General features: G+C 46.6%; 1 protein-coding gene across 3 annotated transcripts in view; it reads left to right on the top strand.

The window, feature by feature from the left end:
* The window catches only part of STAT5B (signal transducer and activator of transcription 5B), a 65,197-nt gene that overhangs the window by 39,423 nt on the left and 6,671 nt on the right, over positions 1-19,103 (top strand). Inside the window, exons 3-16 of one of the 3 annotated variants that reach the window (XM_045488913.1) lie at positions 2,928-3,084; positions 4,213-4,302; positions 5,481-5,655; positions 8,904-9,034; positions 9,293-9,444; positions 9,943-10,098; positions 10,527-10,706; positions 11,090-11,177; positions 11,256-11,378; positions 12,845-12,937; positions 15,246-15,452; positions 16,511-16,605; positions 16,706-16,836; positions 17,698-17,868. In XM_045488913.1, the coding sequence (XP_045344869.1) occupies positions 2,928-3,084; positions 4,213-4,302; positions 5,481-5,655; positions 8,904-9,034; positions 9,293-9,444; positions 9,943-10,098; positions 10,527-10,706; positions 11,090-11,177; positions 11,256-11,378; positions 12,845-12,937; positions 15,246-15,452; positions 16,511-16,605; positions 16,706-16,836; positions 17,698-17,868 (1,949 nt within the window). Of the gene's footprint in view, positions 1-2,927; positions 3,085-4,212; positions 4,303-5,480; positions 5,656-8,903; positions 9,445-9,942; positions 10,099-10,526; positions 10,707-11,089; positions 11,178-11,255; positions 11,379-12,844; positions 12,938-15,245; positions 15,453-16,510; positions 16,606-16,705; positions 16,837-17,697; positions 17,869-19,103 lie in introns of all 3 variants that reach the window. The other 2 variants (XM_045488914.1, XM_045488912.1) reach the window with 2 other exon arrangements.

Below are 19,103 nucleotides of genomic sequence, written 5' to 3'. Positions count from 1 at the left end.
ACTTAAAAAAAAAAAGAAAAGCCCATGTCCACAAAGAATTTAGTGCTTAATGGGGCAGCTAAGGTATGCATATGCATATCACTTAATAAAATGTATTGATAACAAATTAACAATGGAGATGTTGGTGTTTTTAAAATTTTTTTTAAATGTTTATTTACTTTTGAAACAGAGAGACAGAGTGTGAGCAGGGGAGGGGCAGAGAGAGCGTGAGACACAGAATCCGAAGCAGGCTCCAGGCTCTCAGCTGTCAGCACAGAGCCCGACACAGGGCTCGAACCCACCGACTGGGAGATCATGATCCAAGCCAAAGTCGGACAATTAACCGACTGAGCCACCCACATGCCCCTATGTTTTAAAGTTTATGCATACCCATAAAGGCTAAAAGCCAGTACACCAAAATATTAACAATAGTCATGTCTTGGTGGCAGATTTAACAAGCGTGTTTATTTTTATTTTCCGAATTCCTGCTTATATGCGCAGAGATAAAATTGTTTTTAAATTCTTTCAGAATTAGTATAATGTAGTAGATTGACAACATTATTGCAGGCTGTTGCTGCTCTGCTCAGGGTCCGGGAGCATGTTGCGAGGCCACCAGCCTGTCTGTCTGATCTGACGTGCTCATCAGCTACTTCAGGCCCCCCACCATCATGGCGGGGTGGGGTCCTCTCTGGCAGAGCCCAGGAGAAGTCGGCCACTATGCGACTGTCTGGGGAGAGCTGGGTACCTGTCAGTAATGCTGCCTTGGAATAATTGAGGTTATGTGTTAGTAACAGATTTCTGTTTGAAAACTAGAAAGCACCAAAGGAAGGCAATTTTCTGGGCAATTTAAAAAATCTCAGCCTCGTGTAATGAAGTGATAAGAAAAAAAAAAAGAGCTCAATATAAGCATGTCGGCTGCACCTTGCTTAGTGCTTTTCCATTTCCTTTTCATTTTCTTTTCTGTCTTAATGATTTGGAGAGTTCAGAAAACTGTTAGTAGAAAGTTTCTGGTGATTTAAAATTTCATTTAGTAGATTTCCCATGTAGTTTCTCACCGAATGAATGTTAAAAGACTTGTGTTGCTATGAAGGAAAGCCTGAATTTTATTTATTTTGGTTTTCTTAAGAACATAAAGATTTCAGGGGCGCCTGGGTGGCGCAGTTGGTTAAGCGTCCGACTTCAGCCAGGTCACGATCTCGCGGTCCGTGAGTTCGAGCCCCGCGTCGGGCTCTGGGCTGATGGCTCAGAGCCTGGAGCCTGTTTCCGATTCTGTGTCTCCCTCTCTCTCTGCCCCTCCCCCGTTCATGCTCTGTCTCTCTCTGTCCCAAAAATAAATAAACGTTGAAAAAAAAATTTTTTTTTTAAATAAAAAAAAAAAAAGATTTCAATAAAAAAATGTTCAGTTCTTCATGTTTAAGCTAAGAAAGGCTTTTTTTCCCTTTCTTTTCTTTTTTCTTTTAAGCAGAGAATTGTTTGTTTTTTTTTTTTCATTTATTTATTTTTTGAGAGACATAACAGAGCACAAGTTGGGGAGGGGCAGAGAGAGAAGGGGACACGGAATCTGAAGCAGGCTCCAGGCTCCGAGCTGTCAGCACAGAGCCTGACGTGGGGCTCGAACTCACAAACTGTGAGATCATGACCTGAGCCGAAGTCGGACGCCCAAACGACTGAGCCACCCAGGCGCCCCGAGAATTAAGTTTTTAAGTACCAGAACCAGTGCTTGATTTCCATGAGTTTTGCTCAGAGACAGGATCTTCTCAAGAGTGGGTTCCTCAGACAAGGAGCATTATTGCCAACCAAAACAGAGGTACAGCTGCCCTCCATTCCTCCTAGCTTTTGTTTAGTACATATTTTATTTAGTTCAGAGAGCACACGTATTTAAAATTTGGTTTTCTCTACTGTCTTTGCTTACGGTGCAGATTTGGGCGTATTTTGTGATGAACTACATTATCAGTGTTGTGGCACACCTGTTTGTGCCTTTGTTTGAAATTACTTGCTAACTGACTTCAGGGGTTTCGAGGTGACGGAGCCTTTTAGCTACCTCTAGATCTCGTTTGGCTCCAGACCGGTCAGCAGTAATTGAATGTTATTTCAATCTGACAGCTGTTCGGTTTCTTCAGTGAGCTGAGTTAAGCGATTTCGTACTGCCCAGTAGCAATTGTTGCCTAAATTGTTTTAAAAAATAAAGAGTTGGAGAAGGGAGTGGGGAAAAGAGGGAAGGCAGGAAGGGAGAGAAGCCATCCAACCTCTGTCACCAGTTCAGTGCCTCTGAATGAATACAAAGTCCATGGAGTGGTTTCTCTGCCTCACGAGAAGAGTTAGCACTGCCTGCAGGTCCCAGATCTGCAACTGGTGATAGATAGAAATGTCTGATTTGTGTACATAGTTGCAGGCACTTTCTGTCCTAATATCTCATTTCCAGGGCTCCTTAGAAATAGTAGTGTTGTTTCACCTGCCTTTACTTAAGAAATACTATATGTGGAATTAGCACATAGAACTAGTCAAGGCTGGAAAAAGCATGTAGAACATTCTTGACCTTGTGCCCCCTTACACCCTTAAGGGGTAACTATAAATAGGAAGTTATCAGAGCCCTTATTTCCTTCAGAGTACACGAAGCACTTTCCTTTTCCCTTCATTTCTAGAAGCAGATAGCATAAGCACAGAGAAGTCAGTAGGAGGAAGGAGAAAGGGCAGTACATTGTTTAGAAAAAAAGAAGAAGAAAAGAAAAGAAAATATCTAGTCCACTAAGCTAATTAGTGGATTAGGGATAGATTAATATAGTCGATTAGGCATCTAGTCGATTTGAATTGAACTGCTTCCTAAAATTTGCAGTGAGCATTATGAAGAAATCACTTTAGCTAAAGAAAAGGCGTGATGCGTTGAGGCTGCATTTATACAGGCTCATGTGCATGTATGTATACATATGTATGTAATTTTTTTCCCCTAGGGACTCAATAGATCTTGATAATCCACAGGAGAACATTAAGGCCACCCAGCTCCTGGAGGGCCTGGTGCAGGAGCTGCAGAAGAAGGCGGAGCACCAAGTGGGGGAAGATGGGTTCTTACTGAAGATCAAGCTGGGGCACTATGCCACGCAGCTCCAGGTGGGTGTGAAGGCTGGGTCACACTTAATCCTCTCCTTCATTCAGTGCTTCCCGTAGAGATTTTCTTTCTCCTCTGTAACCCAGTGTTGTGGACTTACATGTTCGCCGTATAAAGTTCTTACTGTTTGGCTTTGTGGTTGTAGCCTTTTGTTTTTAAACTTTTTATTTGAAAACAATTTCAAATTTATAGGAAGTTGCAGGATTGATACGAAGAACCCGTACATATGCCCAGATCCACCCGTTGTTAACATTTGCTTTGTCATATTCTGTCTCTACACACACGTACACACACATTTTTTTTGTCACTCGAGAGTAAGTTGCATACGTCATGTCCCTTTGCCCCTGAGTACTTTAGTGTGCGTTTTCTATACATAGTTATAGTGCAGTTATCATCTTTAGTACATTTAACATTGATAGAACACTTTTCAGTAATCTTGTATCTGTATTTCCATTTTGTCAACAATCAGTTGAGTCACAATAAAGTCCTCTAGGACATTTTTTTCCCACCAGCCCAGGACCATATATTGCATCTGGTTGTCATGTTTGTTTAATCTACTTTAATCTGGAACTGTTCTCAACCTTCTTTGCCTTTTCTTACATTGACATTTTAAAATAATTCAACTCATCTGTTTTTTAAAGATAAAATGAACATCTTTTTGGGTCTGTGTCATGTCTCCTTCTGATTAGATTCAGGTTACACATCCCTGATGAGAATCCTGAGTAAGTGATGTTGTGTCCTTCCCAGGGTATCACATCTGAAGACATACACCGTCCATCTTCCTTGCACTGGGGGTAGTAATTTTGACTGCTCGGTCGAGGTGGTGTCATTTCTCCTCTTACGTGGCCTTTTTGAAATTTATGTATTCTGTTTCCAAGAATGACACCCTAGTACTTTAGGCAAATTAGGAGGCAAGAAATAAAATAACCTTACCTTCTCACTGTAATTGGGTTTCCTATGATGTGCTTTTCTTGTCCCCCATTAGTATTGGAGGAGCCACATTGCTCATGATTACGTCATCATGTCTCCAGGAGTCCCCTCATCATAAAATCTTACCCCTGCTCTGAGGTAGGGTTAGGCCCCATAGCACAGAGTGGAACAAAGTGATGTCTGCTATTGGGTTCTTTCAGAACACATATGACCGCTGCCCCATGGAGCTGGTCCGCTGCATCCGGCATATTCTGTACAACGAGCAGAGGCTGGTCCGCGAAGCCAACAATGTGAGTGTCCCATGGATGTGGGGAGAAGAGCTGGGAAGTCCTTCCTTGCCCCCTTCTCTCTGGACCCAGATCTCTCAAGACAACTCAGTGTGCATCTGTTGATGTTTCTATAAACAGAGCATTGTCCTAAGGGGCACAAAAGAAGTACAACACTAGTCTCTGATCTTAATTGATTCATGACCTTGGTGAGATTACCACCACAAAACAATGTGAACAAGTGCAAAATAATTTAACCCCAACTGAACAGTTTTTGAGTAAAGGCATGCTCATGTTCAGGTGAGATTACTTAAGAGGGATTTCTGCTGAGCCCTCTCTTAGCCAAGCATAGAGGGAATGGCTCAGACCAGGTCACTTAAATGGCTGGATCCATAAAATCCTTGCTGTGCCTGCCCTAGAACTTTGGGGTCTCCATGATACCATGTGTGAGAGATTCAGCCTCTTCCCTCAGTTAGAATAAGGTCTTGAGTGAAGACACAGATGATGTACGTTCACACAGCCTTCTTCCCCACTGTGTCCCCAGCACCTCACACGGTCCATAGCCCTGGATCAGTGCGTGAATATGGAATGAGGCGTCATCATCATTAGTAGAAAAACCCAGGTATATCCTGGATGTGTTCACTTCTAGTATCTCTGAAGGGAATTAGATGGACCCTGTTTGGGCAACTCTGATGGAGGCCAGACTGTGAAAGAACTTTCTATTGTGGCATATGAAGGTGCCACAGTTGGTCAGGTCACCTATTTCCCCCTCCTTTTATCTCCCCTCCACACCAGTTCTCACAAATGATGTTTGCAATTCCTCTGACTCACAATTTTGCTTTTGGGGTTTTCGCTAGGTTGTAGGTGCTAGCATTGGCTTTTTCTTCAGATTAAGGCCTGAGGTTTTCTTTCTCTCTCTCTTTTTTTTTTAAACATTTATTCATTTTTGAGAAACAGAGTGTGAGTGGGGGAGGGGCAGGGAGAGAGGGAGACACAGAACCTGAAGCAGGCTCCAGGCTCTGAGCTGTCAGCACAGAGCCCGATGCAGGGCCCGAACTCATGGATGACAAGATCATGACCTGAGCTGAAGTCGGATCCTTAACCGACTGAGCTACCCAGGGGCCCCAAGGCCTGAGGTTTTCTACCATCCCCACTGCCCAGCTCACTTCCGCCCACACTCTCCTCCCCTGATATGTCCTCAGGGTACTTCTCCAGTTGGAAGTCTTGCTGACACCATGTCCCAGAAACACCTCCAGATCAACCAGACGTTTGAGGAGCTGCGACTGGTCACACAGGACACAGAGAATGAGCTGAAGAAGCTGCAGCAGACTCAAGAGTACTTCATCATCCAGTATCAGGAGAGCCTGAGGATCCAGGGTGAGGCCAGGGCCGCCTGGGCGGTGTGTGTTGTGAGGGCTACAAGGAAATTCAGGTCAAACTGGAAGAGAATGGGGTTTCTGTTCAGAGGCACTCCCCTTTCTGTGGAGTAGCCGGGACCATGTGCACTAAAGATCTGGCAGGGAGGATGAGACTTAGGAAGGGGAGGAGTCACGAGCTTGCCTTTGGAGAGTGTGGGTCTCACTCAGGCTTCCCACACCCAGGGAGCTCCTGGTCTGCTGGGGAAGAATTTCCTCCTGTGGGAAGAAGCTCACAGTCTAGTAAACAGGACTTTTGTATATAATTGGTGTTTCATAAATGCTGCTTTGCTGAACTGTTAAATTCTCCAAGCAGGGAAAGTATAAGGGCTAAGGCTGTGTTTGTAGTGACAAACCTTTAATGTTTTGTGCAGTTATTCAGAGAGGCTGTCCTGACACAGAGCCTGCTAATGCACCTCAGTTAGCCTTGATAAGCAAAGGGTCCCTTTCCTGGTATAAATCCTGCTAGGTACTTAAGTACTGAAAACGTCAGTCTTGAGGCTGACGCTTGGAGCCCCACCAGCGCCCCCTATTGGCCTTGTTAAGAATTTGGCAGAGTGACTTTAATACTAATTTTGTCTCCCTGCAAGCATGCCCAGCTGAGAATCTCAGAAAAGCCTCTGCTTGACCAGCTGTACAGACACATACCCATCTATGTAGCATGTGCGCCTCTAACACAATGCTTGTGGGCTCAATTTTACAGCGATATTGCTATTATTATTAACTCAGTCTTCCATACTAATTATAAATTTTTTGAGAAGGGATTGTGTCTTATCTCTGTACCCTGAGGTTGGCACATTGGCTGAATCATAGTAGGTATGAATAAGTGTTGATGAGATGATTCTAGCACGTTTTCTTCCATCTGAATCCATCTCAGACTGACGCAAGAGAAAGGGTGGCCCTCTTCCTAGATTAGGGAATGGGAGAATTCAGGCTATTAGTTCTACCCAAAGCCTTTGACTGGTTGACAGTACTTCCAATCCTATTCTTGGGTTTTCTGTTTCCTATTTATGGATTTGGGTTTGATTCTGGTTTGGGTTTGTACCCATCATGCCATGTCAGTTCAGTCGCATGTATCAAGTTCACCCATCAGAAACACAGACTATCGATCTATTTGTGCAAGGGGAGGCTCAGCTTCATCCAGTGGAGCAGACAATTGCCTCATGTCTGCTGGCCTCCCTCCCAGAAGCTTCTGCAAAGTGCCAGGAGAGACCTAAGTGGATCACCTGCATAGGGAGGTTGGGCCCAGGTGTGGGGCTCACCACCGCCTCCCTGGGGATGGGGGCAGGATTTCCGAGGTGGCTCCAGACTGCTCTGCTGTGTTCCAGGCCTGGACAGTATTCTTCTCTCTCAGTCCCCGAGAGTGGAATCCAAACCATATTTCCAGTTGTCTTCTAGCTCTGGGCTTTTCCTGACTGTTAGAGTTGCTTTAGTCTATGTGTCACAGCTTGTGTGTCCATGAGGCAGGACATAGGTCAGTGTGAGAGGGCCCTCAGCAGCCTGCCAGGAACTTGCCCAAGACATGCTGATGCTCACCTCCTCTTGACTCAGGCCCAAGTAAGGACACTGGAATATTCTTTTTTTAAAAAATTAGATAGACTGCACACCCAACATGGGGCTCGAACTCACAACCCTGAGATCAAGAGTTGCATGCTGTATGGACTGAGCCAGCCAGGCACCCCGACACTGGGATATTCAAATAGGTGATCGGCAAGGCGTAATAACCCCAGCATTTAGGATAGTGGTTACCTTTGGAGGCAGGGACGGATGTGCAAGCAGGGAAGGATGTACAGGTAGTTTTCAACGTGGAAATGTTTGATTTCTTTTTTTTTTTAATGTTTATATTTGTGAGAGAGAGAGCATGCATGTGCATGCAAGCGGGGATGGGGCAGAGAGAGGGGGGCAGAGTTTCCAAAGTGGGCTCTGTGCTGACAGCAGACAGCCCGATGTGGGGCTAGAACTCACAAACCGTGAGATCAAGACCTGAGCCAAAGTCAAACGTTTAAACGACTGAGCCACCCAGGCACCCCGAGAAATGTTTGATTTCTTTAAGCCGGGTTACTGAAAGACAGGTGTTCCTTGCATCATACTTTCTGCCTTCCTTGGGTCTTGAGAATTTCATAATAGATGTTTTGTAAGAGGGTACTGAGGCCTCACCAACTCCCCTTTCCTGCCATGGATGAGCTTCCCAGCAGCTAGTGTGGAGAGAATCTGCCTCCCTCTCTGGCACCCTTGGGTGCTAGAACCTTCCCTCTCCTGAGAGGATCTTGCTGCTTTCGTGTTGCCAGTGGGCCCTGGGCATTCTGTCTCCCCGTCTCCCTCGCCTTTTCCCTTTTGCCCCTTCTCTTTCTGTCCCTCTCCCTCCCTCTCCCTCTCCCTCCCCCCCCCCCCCCCCCCCCCCCCGGTCTCTCCCTCTCTGTCTCCTTCCAGTTGGTCAGCTGAGCTCACGGTGACCCAACCTGGACAGACAAACATGTTAGGCACCTCCCAGCACCTAGAGAAATGCCTTCTTTCCTAGGAGAGACTGCTGTGCTCCCAGGGATGGGACAAAGCTGGAGATGGGACAAAGCCAGCAGGCAGGGGCTGCCCTGAGGGGGCTCTGATGTGTGGGGTGGGGCTGAGCGGCTACTGGTCTCTGTCACCCTTTAAGCCTGCCCTGGGACCCCCTGACCAGTAAGGACACGCTCATCCCTACAGCGTGTGCGTGCCGGGCAGTTCCTTGAACGTGTTCTGTGTTCCCACATATTTAATCCTCAGCCACCCACCGAAGCAGGGGCCAGGATTCTCCCATTTTGCACATGGGCAAACTGAGGCACAGAAGCGTGATGCACGAGTTCACCCAGTTAGTAAACGGTGAGGGCACACATCAAACCAGGCAGTGAGGCTCCAAGCTGAACCCCGTGTGGTGTGAGGAGGTCTGGGCAGCCAGCTGTGTAGACTGAGGTGGGAGGGGAGGCCGTGGGGCAGGATCCTCCTCAGCTATACCCTCAGGTTTCCACCTACACACCCCCAGGAGGGGAGATCAAAGGCGAGAGGCCAGAGACCAGAGCCTGCTCATCTCTGGCACCCTTGGCTGCCAGAAGCCCAGCTTGCCATCGGTCAGATGTGTCCCTTGAGGGTCTGGCCTCCAGAACAGGTGTGTGCGTTCCCCTGGGCTTCCTGCAGGAAGCTGGGAGATGATGGTCATGGGTGTCCTGTCCCCTCCTCTAGCTCAGTTTGCCCAGCTGGCCCAGCTGAATCCACAGGAGCGCCTGAGCCGGGAGACGGCCCTCCAGCAGAAGCAAGTGTCCCTGGAGGCCTGGCTGCAGCGGGAGGCCCAGACGCTGCAGCAGTACCGTGTGGTGAGTGGGATCCGCGTCCTCTCCTCCCAAGCCTTGAGGTGCACATCCCAAGGGGCGCGGGGAAGCCGAGAGAGGGCTAGAGCCAGGAAGAGAGCAGGACCCAGCAGAGCTGGAGGCCAGATCGTTCTCTTCCGTGGGGGGCATGTGGGCAGAGCAGGTTGGGAAGAGGGGAAGGCCTGGGCCTGGGGCCTGGTCCCTGGCCCCCAGCCCTGCCTCCCGCGGCCTGCAGTTGGGCGTGTTCTCCCCACTTGCCTTCAGGAGCTGGCCGAGAAGCACCAGAAGACCTTGCAGCTGCTGCGGAAGCAGCAGACCATCATTCTGGATGATGAACTGATCCAGTGGAAGCGGCGGCAGCAGCTGGCGGGGAACGGAGGGCCCCCCGAGGGCAGCCTGGATGTGCTGCAGTCCTGGTAATGGTGTGTGGGGGGTGGCGGGGGGCAGGAGGGGGCGGCAGGGGCTGGGAGTGGTGCAAGCAGCTGCTCGTTGTGCCTCCTGCGTTTCCACGAGCAGCCGGCTCCCTCTGTCCTGCGGCAAGACTTAGTTCACTAGGGGTTCTGGTTCCTGATGCGGACTTTGGGGCCCCCGTCTGTGCCCCCTGCCCAGGAAGGGAGTCACTGCTGGGGAGTGGGGCAGGGCTGGGTGTGCAGAGTGACGCTCGGGCCGATTGGACCCAGTTCAGGCTTGCTGCCTCTGTGTATTTCTCTTGTGTTTCTGGAAGGCGGGCGCTCTGCTCTGCTCCGCTCCGCTCCGTGGTCGTGGTCGGGAGTGGCGGCTTAGGCGCAAAGCCTTGCTGGGTGAGGCTGGAGCTGGGTCTTGGGGCGTTCTCCTCAGACTGGAGCCTCCCAGCCTCGAGCCTGGGGGATGGCGTGATGCCATTGTCCTCCCGTTGGCCTGGGGCTCCCATGCAGGTGCGAAAAGTTGGCCGAGATCATCTGGCAGAACCGGCAGCAGATCCGCAGAGCTGAGCACCTCTGCCAGCAGCTGCCCATCCCTGGCCCAGTGGAGGAGATGCTAGCTGAGGTCAATGCCACCATCACAGACATCATCTCAGCCCTGGTGACCAGGTAATTCCTGCCTCGGGCCACACCCAGCCCCCGTGCGGTTGGCATGGGGGAGGCAGGCGGTGCTTTGCTGATGGTGGGGGTGGGGGTGGGTGGGCTCTTGCTTGAGTCCTCGTCTCTGTTTGCCTCGGGTCCCCGTCCCCGCTCTGTCCTCAGTTGCTTTAGCTGCTTGGTGTTGACCTTGCCCAGTTTCTGTTGTGGATACCATGTGGACTGCCCTTGTCCCCCCGCAGCCCATGCCAGCTGCTGAGTCGTTTCACTGCCTCCCCTCCAGCCATCTCCTCTGACTCTCAGTGGCCTCCCTGGGAACAGGGGCGGTGCCATGTGCCTTCATTTGCCTGCTGAGCCCCGGCAGCCTCCCTCCACAGGGGAACCAGACCCTGTGCCCTGAGCCGGCATCATGTCTGGTGTGGTCACTTGTGTCCCCGCAGCACATTCATCATCGAGAAGCAGCCCCCTCAGGTCCTGAAGACCCAGACCAAGTTTGCAGCGACGGTGCGCCTGCTGGTGGGCGGGAAGCTGAACGTGCACATGAACCCCCCCCAGGTGAAGGCCACCATCATCAGTGAGCAGCAGGCCAAGTCACTGCTCAAGAATGAGAATACCCGCAAGTACGTGTGCCCTTCCCCCGGTCTGCTTCTTTTCTCCGTCCTTACTACAGGAAGAAGTGCTCGGGCCTCCTAGCCCACACGCTGGACTCTGCCATTCATTATACGAGCCCCATTAGCCCCGCTGTCCCCTTCTGGCTCTCAGAGAAACAGTGTAAGGAGTTTCTTCTGTGAAAAGAAACATGATTATCTTCCATTTACTAGGGATAAATCAAGAAAATTTCTTTATGTTAATGTATATTTATTTCTTGTATATTTCAGCAGCTACCATTTCCTCTAAATGACGTCGGTTTTTACAACGTTCTTTATTGCCCCCCCTATATAATTTCTACCCCACGTTTACTGAGATGCGTGAGTTTAGAGTCGAGTGTCTCTCTTCTCTGCAGCGACTACAGTGGAGAGATCCTGAACAACTGCTGTGTGATGGAATACCACCAAGCCACCGGCACCCTGAGCGCGCACTTCAGGAACATGGTGAGGATGGGAGAAGAGGAAGAACACATTTTCCCTGGTTGTTTGAGGGCTTTGTCCTCTTATTTCTCTCCTTTGCAGTCCTTGAAGCGAATTAAGAGGTCTGACCGTCGTGGAGCAGAGTCAGTGACTGAAGAAAAATTTACAATCCTGTTCGAATCACAGTTCAGTGTTGGTGGAAATGAGCTGGTTTTTCAGGTCAAGGTAAAGGCCTCCCTCAGCTGTGGGGTGTGTGTATGTGTGTGTGTGTGTGTGTGTGCATGTGTGTGTACTTTATATAAGAAAAAAGTTGTTTTGATCACATAGTGTCTTTACTGTTAATGAACAGAAACTGGGGAGACTTCATCCTTAAAACTGTATCTCTTAGATTCTCTTAGGAGCTACAGTAATAAACTAAAATAGCTGGAGAAATAGGTAGGAATGAGTCTAGAGAAACATCACTCCAGATGAATTTGAGTAACAGTTTGTAGTAAGTTTTAGACATTTGTTACTTGCTCTTTTTTCGTAGAAATGTCTCTATATTCTTTCTTTTTTCTCTTGTTCTCCATTTGAGAAACTTAGTGTATCCTTCAGAAATATCCAAGCAACATCTTATTTATTTATTTATTTATTTATTTATTTATTTATTGTTTAATTTAGCATATGGTGCAACAATGATTTCAGGAGTAGATTCCTTAATGCCCCTTACCCATTTAGACCATCCCCCCTCCCACCACCCCTCCAGCAACCCTCTGTTCTCTATATTTAAGAGTCTTTTAAGTTTTGTCCCTTTCCCTGTTTTTATATTATTTTTGCTTCCTTTCCCTTATGTTCATCTATTTTGTATCTTAAATTTCTCATATGAGTGAAGTCGTAGCAACATCTCTTTTAAAGTATCTAAAATCTGGGGATGCCTGGGTAGACTCAGTCAGCTAAACATCCGACTTCAGCTCAGGTCATGATCTCCGGGTTTGTGAGTTCACCCCCCACATCAGGCTCTCTGCTATCAGCCCAGAGCCCACTTCAGATCCTCTGTCTCCCTCTCTCTGCCCTTTCCCTGCTTGCACAGGGAAAAATAAATAAACATTGGTGTGCCTGGGTGGCTCAGTTGGTTAAGTGTCCAACTCTTGATTTCAGCTCAGGACATGATCTCCCAGTTCGTGAGTTCGAGCCCTGTGTCAGGCTCTGCGCTGACAGTGTAGAGCCTGCTTGGGATTCCCTCTCTCCCTCTCTCTGCCTCTCCCCTGCTTGTGTTCTCTCTTTTTCTCTCCGAAAATAAATAAGTAAACTTAAGGGGCGCGTGGGTGGCTCAGTCAGTTAAGTGTCTGACTTCGGCTCAGGTCATGATCTCACAGTTTGTGAGTTTGAGCCTCACGTCAGGCTCTGTGCTGACAGCTCAGAGCCTGGAGCCCACTTCAGATTCTGTGTTTCCATCTCTGTCTTCCCCGCTCTCATTCATGCTCTGTCTCTCTCAAAAATAAACGTTAAAAAAATAAATAAAATATCAAAAATCTCTAAGATTGCACCATTGTGTAAAGTCCTGTGATTCTTGGAGCCATTGAGATTCTGTATTCACGGGTGACATTTACTGAAACTTGAAGAGAGAATGAATATGTTGTGATAGAGGAAAACAAAAGCAAGACAGGAATGTGCCGCTCTGGGTGCTCAGCCCTTTTCCTTTGTCTTTCTAGACTCTCTCCCTCCCGGTGGTGGTGATTGTCCATGGCAGCCAGGACAACAATGCGACGGCCACTGTTCTTTGGGACAATGCTTTTGCAGAGCCTGTGAGTCAATCCCTCGAACTTGTGGGTCTCAAGATCTTGATGCTGGTGTCCTGAATCTCTTTTATGTGTTCTTCCCCAGGAAAGCATAGAAAACTGTAGTTTTCTACAGTGGGCGGGTAGAGAGTATGTGGAGAATGGAAAGAGCATAGGCTTGGAGTCTGGCCAAGGGCTGAACTCACGCCTTACTGTTTCCTCATGTTGTGACCATGGGGAGTTCACTTTCCCTCTTTGAGCCTAAGTTTCCCTAAGTGTCTGCACCACAGGGATAATAATGCTTCATAGTGCTGTTAGGAAGATGAAATTAGGTAATATTCAGGGGCTCCTGGCTGGCTCAGTCAGTAGAACATGCAAATCTTGATCTTGGGATCATGAGTTCAAGCCCCATGTTGGGCATACAGTTTACTTAAGAAAAAAAGAAAGAAATGAAATTAGGTAACGTACAAAATACAAAATGCTTGTCATATAGTCGATACTTAGTAAATATTAATTTGAATCTTTGGGTGAGACCATGAATGGAATTTGGGACTCCCAGTTTCCTTCCAGAAGTGAGACCTCTCAGGAGGTTACTTTAGCTTAGCAGTTGCTTCCTGTCAACTTCCCTCCAATAAATGAGGGTGCCATTCAATGTGCTCCAAATTTTAGGTTATGTGATTCATCCCACGTCTCTCCAAGAACGAGATGTTTTGTCTGAGGGAATGAATATGGTTTTGTTGACTTATACATCAAATCCTATCAGAAAACCACTAGCGTGTGCTTGTTGAGCATTTTCAGAACATTTCATCAGGAAAAGTTGTAGATGTTGTACATTTACAGTGGAGAGTAGTCCATATGGTAGGTATTCAGGACATAAAAGTTACTGCTTGTCTAACGTGACTCTAACGTGAAGAGTCTAACCGAGTTATCTCAATGGTCCTCTTTAGAGAACAATATTTTGGCTGCAAAAGGAGAGGTTTTTAGCAGAAATCCTACTGTGCCCATTCTACAGATCTTGAGTTTGAGTCTCCTCTCAAAACTCTCTGCCTGCGTTGCTTCCTAATAAGCCTCCTGGATAGAAGTGCCCCTCTTCTCTCATTCCCTTCCCTCCCTGCCCGCCAAGCTCGCTCCCCATGTGACTTCGACATCTCCTGCAGCATGCCATTACTGAATAAATTGCCTAAGTTTATTTAGGCCTGGCCTAAATAAATAAGCATTTTTAACATTTTCAGTTGTGTTAATGACTGGCGTACATCTCACACTGTTTTAAAATAAATACACACTTGTGGGGATTTATTCTACAGATATATTTGCATATGTGTCAGATGACTTACGTGCATCGCAGCATTGTCTGTCATAGCTGAAGATTGCTAGGCTGACACACAGATGTCTGTCTACGGAGGCCTGGTTAAATATCGTATTGTTCTTCCAGACTGTGGGGTATTTAGCAGCCACAAAAAGAAATTTCTTGAATGTGCTGCTATAAGTAAGATCTTGCAGAGATAGAATTAAGTGAACAAAAGGAAGATGCAGAACATGTGGATTTTATGCTACTACTTATAATTTTTGAAAGGAAAAATGTGTGTTTCTTGGTAAGCATTGAATACCTGTGGAGGCATACACGGTCAACTAGATTACATGCTCTGGGCCTGCTGGGTGGGACACAGGTTTAAGAAAGTGACTCCATCAGATACCCTCCCATGCTTTTTAAATTTTATATCATGTGGTGGAATTGCCTATTCCAAAACAATTTTTTGTAATAATGAAAAAAGAAGAGGAGGAAGTATGGCCGAATAGGATGAAAAAAACAGTTTTATTAAAAATTAATGTTGTAAACTGTTTCTGAATAAAGTGGTCCAACTCACAGTTTCCACTCTTCTGCATGAAATTTTTTCAGTTTGAGCTGGAGTTCGAGGGCAAAGATCACACCTGTGCACATACGTGTGTGAGCACACACCCATTCTTTCTGCCTGCCCTTAGAGAACCAGTCTTTCAGATTTCTGTTCCCACGGGGTTTACGGCGTAAACCAGACCTTTGGTCACGTTTTGTTTCTGCAGCCTTTCGAACGTAGGCTTAAACTGTACGTTCAGCAGCTCATTTACAAAACACCATAGACAGTGTGAGGTTACCTTCTAGGCTGTGTGTAAAGAAGGCAAAATGGAACCTTCTGCATCTCACAGAGCTGCATATGCCGTAAAAGTTAGAATTTATCCTCAGGCTCAGCAAGACAAATGTGTGTGACTACATTGAGCCATCACTGTTTTTGTTTTGTGGGTGGAATGAATAAATCATGCAACTGTTTTCTCCTAAGATCCTGGCTTCTCTCCCTCGCAGGGCAGGGTGCCATTTGCCGTGCCCGACAAAGTGCTGTGGCCGCAGCTGTGTGAGGCGCTCAACATGAAATTCAAGGCCGAAGTGCAGAGCAACCGGGGCCTGACCAAGGAGAACCTCGTGTTCCTGGCACAGAAACTGTTCAACAGCAGCAGCAGCCACCTTGAAGACTATAATGGCATGTCCGTGTCCTGGTCCCAGTTCAACAGGGTGAGGGACCTGCCGCCAGCTGCCATTAGATCAGTCCTTCCAAACCAGATGCCTTCCAGAGTCTTCCTGCCCCAGGGCACTTGTTCTTCATGATGCTAATAAAATGTGCCCAGCGTAATCACCAGTTTCTGAATAGATGGATAAGCACATAGCTTTTTTTGTGTAGAAAACTAGATCTTTGAATATTTAAGGAAGCTGGGCTTTGTGTGCAGCTAGTGCATTTTTTTCCTTTATAAAGGAAACAGAGCAAAGCAAAAGGTAACATATCTCAAAAGAAGTAAAGCTTTTGTGGCCAGAAGTCCATGGCTGTTTCCCATGGACTCGCTGGTGCTCGCTGCTGTGTGACCCTGCAAAACCAGACCTCCCCCCAAGACCCTCAGCCCACAAAAGGGAATGCTGGTAGAGGAAACTTCTCCTCTAGCATCGGGGAATTCAGATGTCACCTATCACATCTTTGACTTTGTGTGTGTGTGTGTGTGTGTGTGTGTGTGTGTGTGTGTGTGTGTATACTTTAAGCATTTTATTTTTGAGAGAGTGCAAGCAGGGGTGGGAAAGAGAGGGGGTGGGGACAGTATCCAAAGCAGGCTCTGCACTGACAGCTGTGAGCCCGACATGGGGCTTGAACTCACAAGCTGTGAGATCGTGACCTGAGCTGAAGTCGGACGCTCAAATGACTGAGCCACCCAGGTGCTCCACATCTTTGACTTTAAATCCAACTTTTATTTCTTTGCTTACGGCCCCCACCCCCCAGGTGTTTTACATGACCTAATTCAAAAACAGCAAAGAAAGTCAGCTCAGATCCAGGTGGAGGTGTTTATAGCAGGGGTCCACTGGGTGTTGGTAATCGTTCTGTTGTTTTTTCCCTTCTTTCCTCCTCTCTCTTCAGCTTTTTGATTGTAGGACCATTTGGTAAAACTCGGACAGGCATGTATGTTTGTACGATTCTGACAGTGTAGATGTTTGTTTTCCATTTGATTTTTTTCAGTTAAATCATATGCAGGCAATGTTCCAAGTGTTACTGTTGGCCTTCTTGTGTTCACTGTTGTATCTCCAACCAGGAGAATTTGCCAGGACGAAATTACACTTTCTGGCAGTGGTTTGATGGTGTGATGGAAGTGTTAAAAAAACATCTCAAGCCTCATTGGAATGATGGGTGAGAATCCTTATTTCCTAAGTCAGTAGAGGTTGAAGCTCTTCTTTCCTCTGTTAAAACATCACACTCTGCCTCTGCTCCTTTGGCCTTTGCAATCCAGGGCCATTTTGGGTTTCGTGAACAAGCAACAGGCCCATGACCTACTCATTAACAAGCCTGATGGGACCTTCTTGCTGAGATTCAGCGACTCTGAAATCGGTGGCATCACCATTGCTTGGAAGTTTGATTCTCGTGAGTTCCTCCCTTTTTAAAACATATCTCGGCTCTAGTTAGCTGCTTCTGTTGCAAAATTACTTTGACAAATGACTTACTGAATATTCGTGATGTGGTCAGCTCTGAGGAAGGGAGCGCAAAGGTGTCACCAGGACCCAGTTGCTGCTGCTAAGGTAGCCCTTGTAGAATCATATCACGGGAAACACAGTTAACTGATTTTGAGAAACGAAACTGTGTAACCCTGACATGGCTACCTGTAATGCAGCATTGTGTCCACAATCTCAGCTGCTTCCCTTTTGAAATGTCTGCCGCCTTATTCGACCCTGAGCTTATTTCAGTGAAGAATTACTTGGATGAGTTGGAGTCATTTTAATTATTCCTTTCTCCTAATCCACATAAAGGCATGGCCACAGATTATTTCCATCCAAGAACCGTTTTTTCCTCTGATCCTCAACATAAGATAAGAGTAGCTTGCTAGTTTTTTTGCAACTTAAAAATATTCCCAGCCTTTCACAGCTCTCTGCAGCCTCTGGCTGTCGGCAGGCTTCCTGTCTCACTCAGATGCTTTTGTACAACAATCAAGGATTGGAGTCCATAAGAACTATTTCTTCTACAGAGGGACCGAAAAACCATTTGAACTTGAAACTACCTGAGATCATTGGCTCTCTAGGGAAGTGCCATATGCATTACCTGCTTCCCACCGCCCCCCCCCCGGCTTTGATAAATGACTTGAACTACAACCTGTGGTTAATTTTAAATGGAGATCTTTATTGGGACAGTTTTAACGGAGAGTCTTTAATTTGTAGCATGTTTGGATTTTTTAAGATTTCCTGTTCAGAAATCATGTTTAGAACACGATTATTCTGTTTATTGCTCTAGAGGAAAGAATGTTTTGGAATCTGATGCCTTTTACCACCAGAGACTTCTCCATCCGGTCCCTGGCTGACCGCTTAGGGGACCTGAATTACCTTATCTACGTATTTCCTGATCGGCCAAAAGATGAAGTGTACTCCAAATACTACACACCAGTTCCATGCGAGCCTGCCACTGGTAACAATGTTCGCATTCTGATCTGGTTTTGTTGCGATTTGAGTTTTCTTTTGTTTTTTGTGTGTGTACGTGTGTGTGTGTCTGTCTGTCTGTCTGTCTTGCATGAAAACCTACACATTCAGTATTTAGTTATTGCTGTTTGAGTATTATTCAAGGCAGTCGTAAATCCTTGGCTATATTCTTCAGTCATATAGAAAACATATCTGCTGCTGACCCCAAATATCAAATTGAAGGGAACAAATTTCTTTTATTATCTTTTTTCGCATTGCTTTTATTTATTTATTTTTTAATGTTTTATTTATTTATTTATTTAGAGAGAGAGAGAGCGAGCACACAGGTGGAAGGAGGGGAAGGGAGAGAGGAGACAGAGAGTACCAAGCAGGCTCCATGCTGTCAATGTGAAGCCCAGCTCAGGGCTTGATCTCACAAACCCACGAGATCATGACTTGAGCCAAAATCAAGAGTCCAACGCTTAACCGACTTGAGCCACCAAGGCACCCCTCAAATTGCTTTTAAAACAAGTTTAGATCAAATAAAATTAGAAAGGTGAAATTTGTTCTTCAAAACAGAGATGGTTTTATTGTTTTCTGAGTGTAAAAGTATTCTGTATTAATTGTAAAATTTCCAGAAAAGTATGGAGAAGAAAATAGATATGGCATCTCTCATTCAGAGATTGACCACCAAAAAAAAAGTGTAGCAAATATTCTCCCTGTCTGTGCAGATATGTATTCTTCAGTCAGTCACCAGATGCTTGTTGGGGACTTCCTGTGTGGAGGTTACAACCTAGTAGTGGAAGGACAACAAACAAATACGTGTATTTAGTGATGGATGCTATGAAGACAAGAAAGCACAGTCAAGGGGTAGAGATGGGTTTGGGAGGAGGATGGGGGTAGCATTTCAGTGGAGTGGTCAGGCAAGGTCTCTGAGAAGGTGCTGTCAGCGCAGAGCTGATTGAAATGAGGAAGCTAGCCATACAACGATGTAGACCAAAACCTTCTAGGTTGAGAGAAGTGCAAAAACCCTGAGGTGGGAGTAAGACTGGTGTATTTGAAAAACCCCATGAGGGGGGCCCAGTAGGCCAGAGCTGAATGAGCAGGAAAGTGTGGGAGGTTAGGGCATAGCAATAGGGGTGCCAGATCATGTCAGGCTTGGAGTTCAGTAAATGGTTTGGGTCGTATTATCCATCATCTTTTGTGATCTGATTTTTTTTCCACTTAAAAATGTACCATAGGCAG

The sequence above is a fragment of the Leopardus geoffroyi genome, chromosome E1 (genome assembly GCF_018350155.1).
Source record: "Leopardus geoffroyi isolate Oge1 chromosome E1, O.geoffroyi_Oge1_pat1.0, whole genome shotgun sequence".
In the NCBI taxonomy this organism is placed as follows: Eukaryota; Metazoa; Chordata; class Mammalia; order Carnivora; family Felidae; genus Leopardus; species Leopardus geoffroyi.
This window is presented reverse-complemented; position numbering and strand designations above follow the sequence as displayed.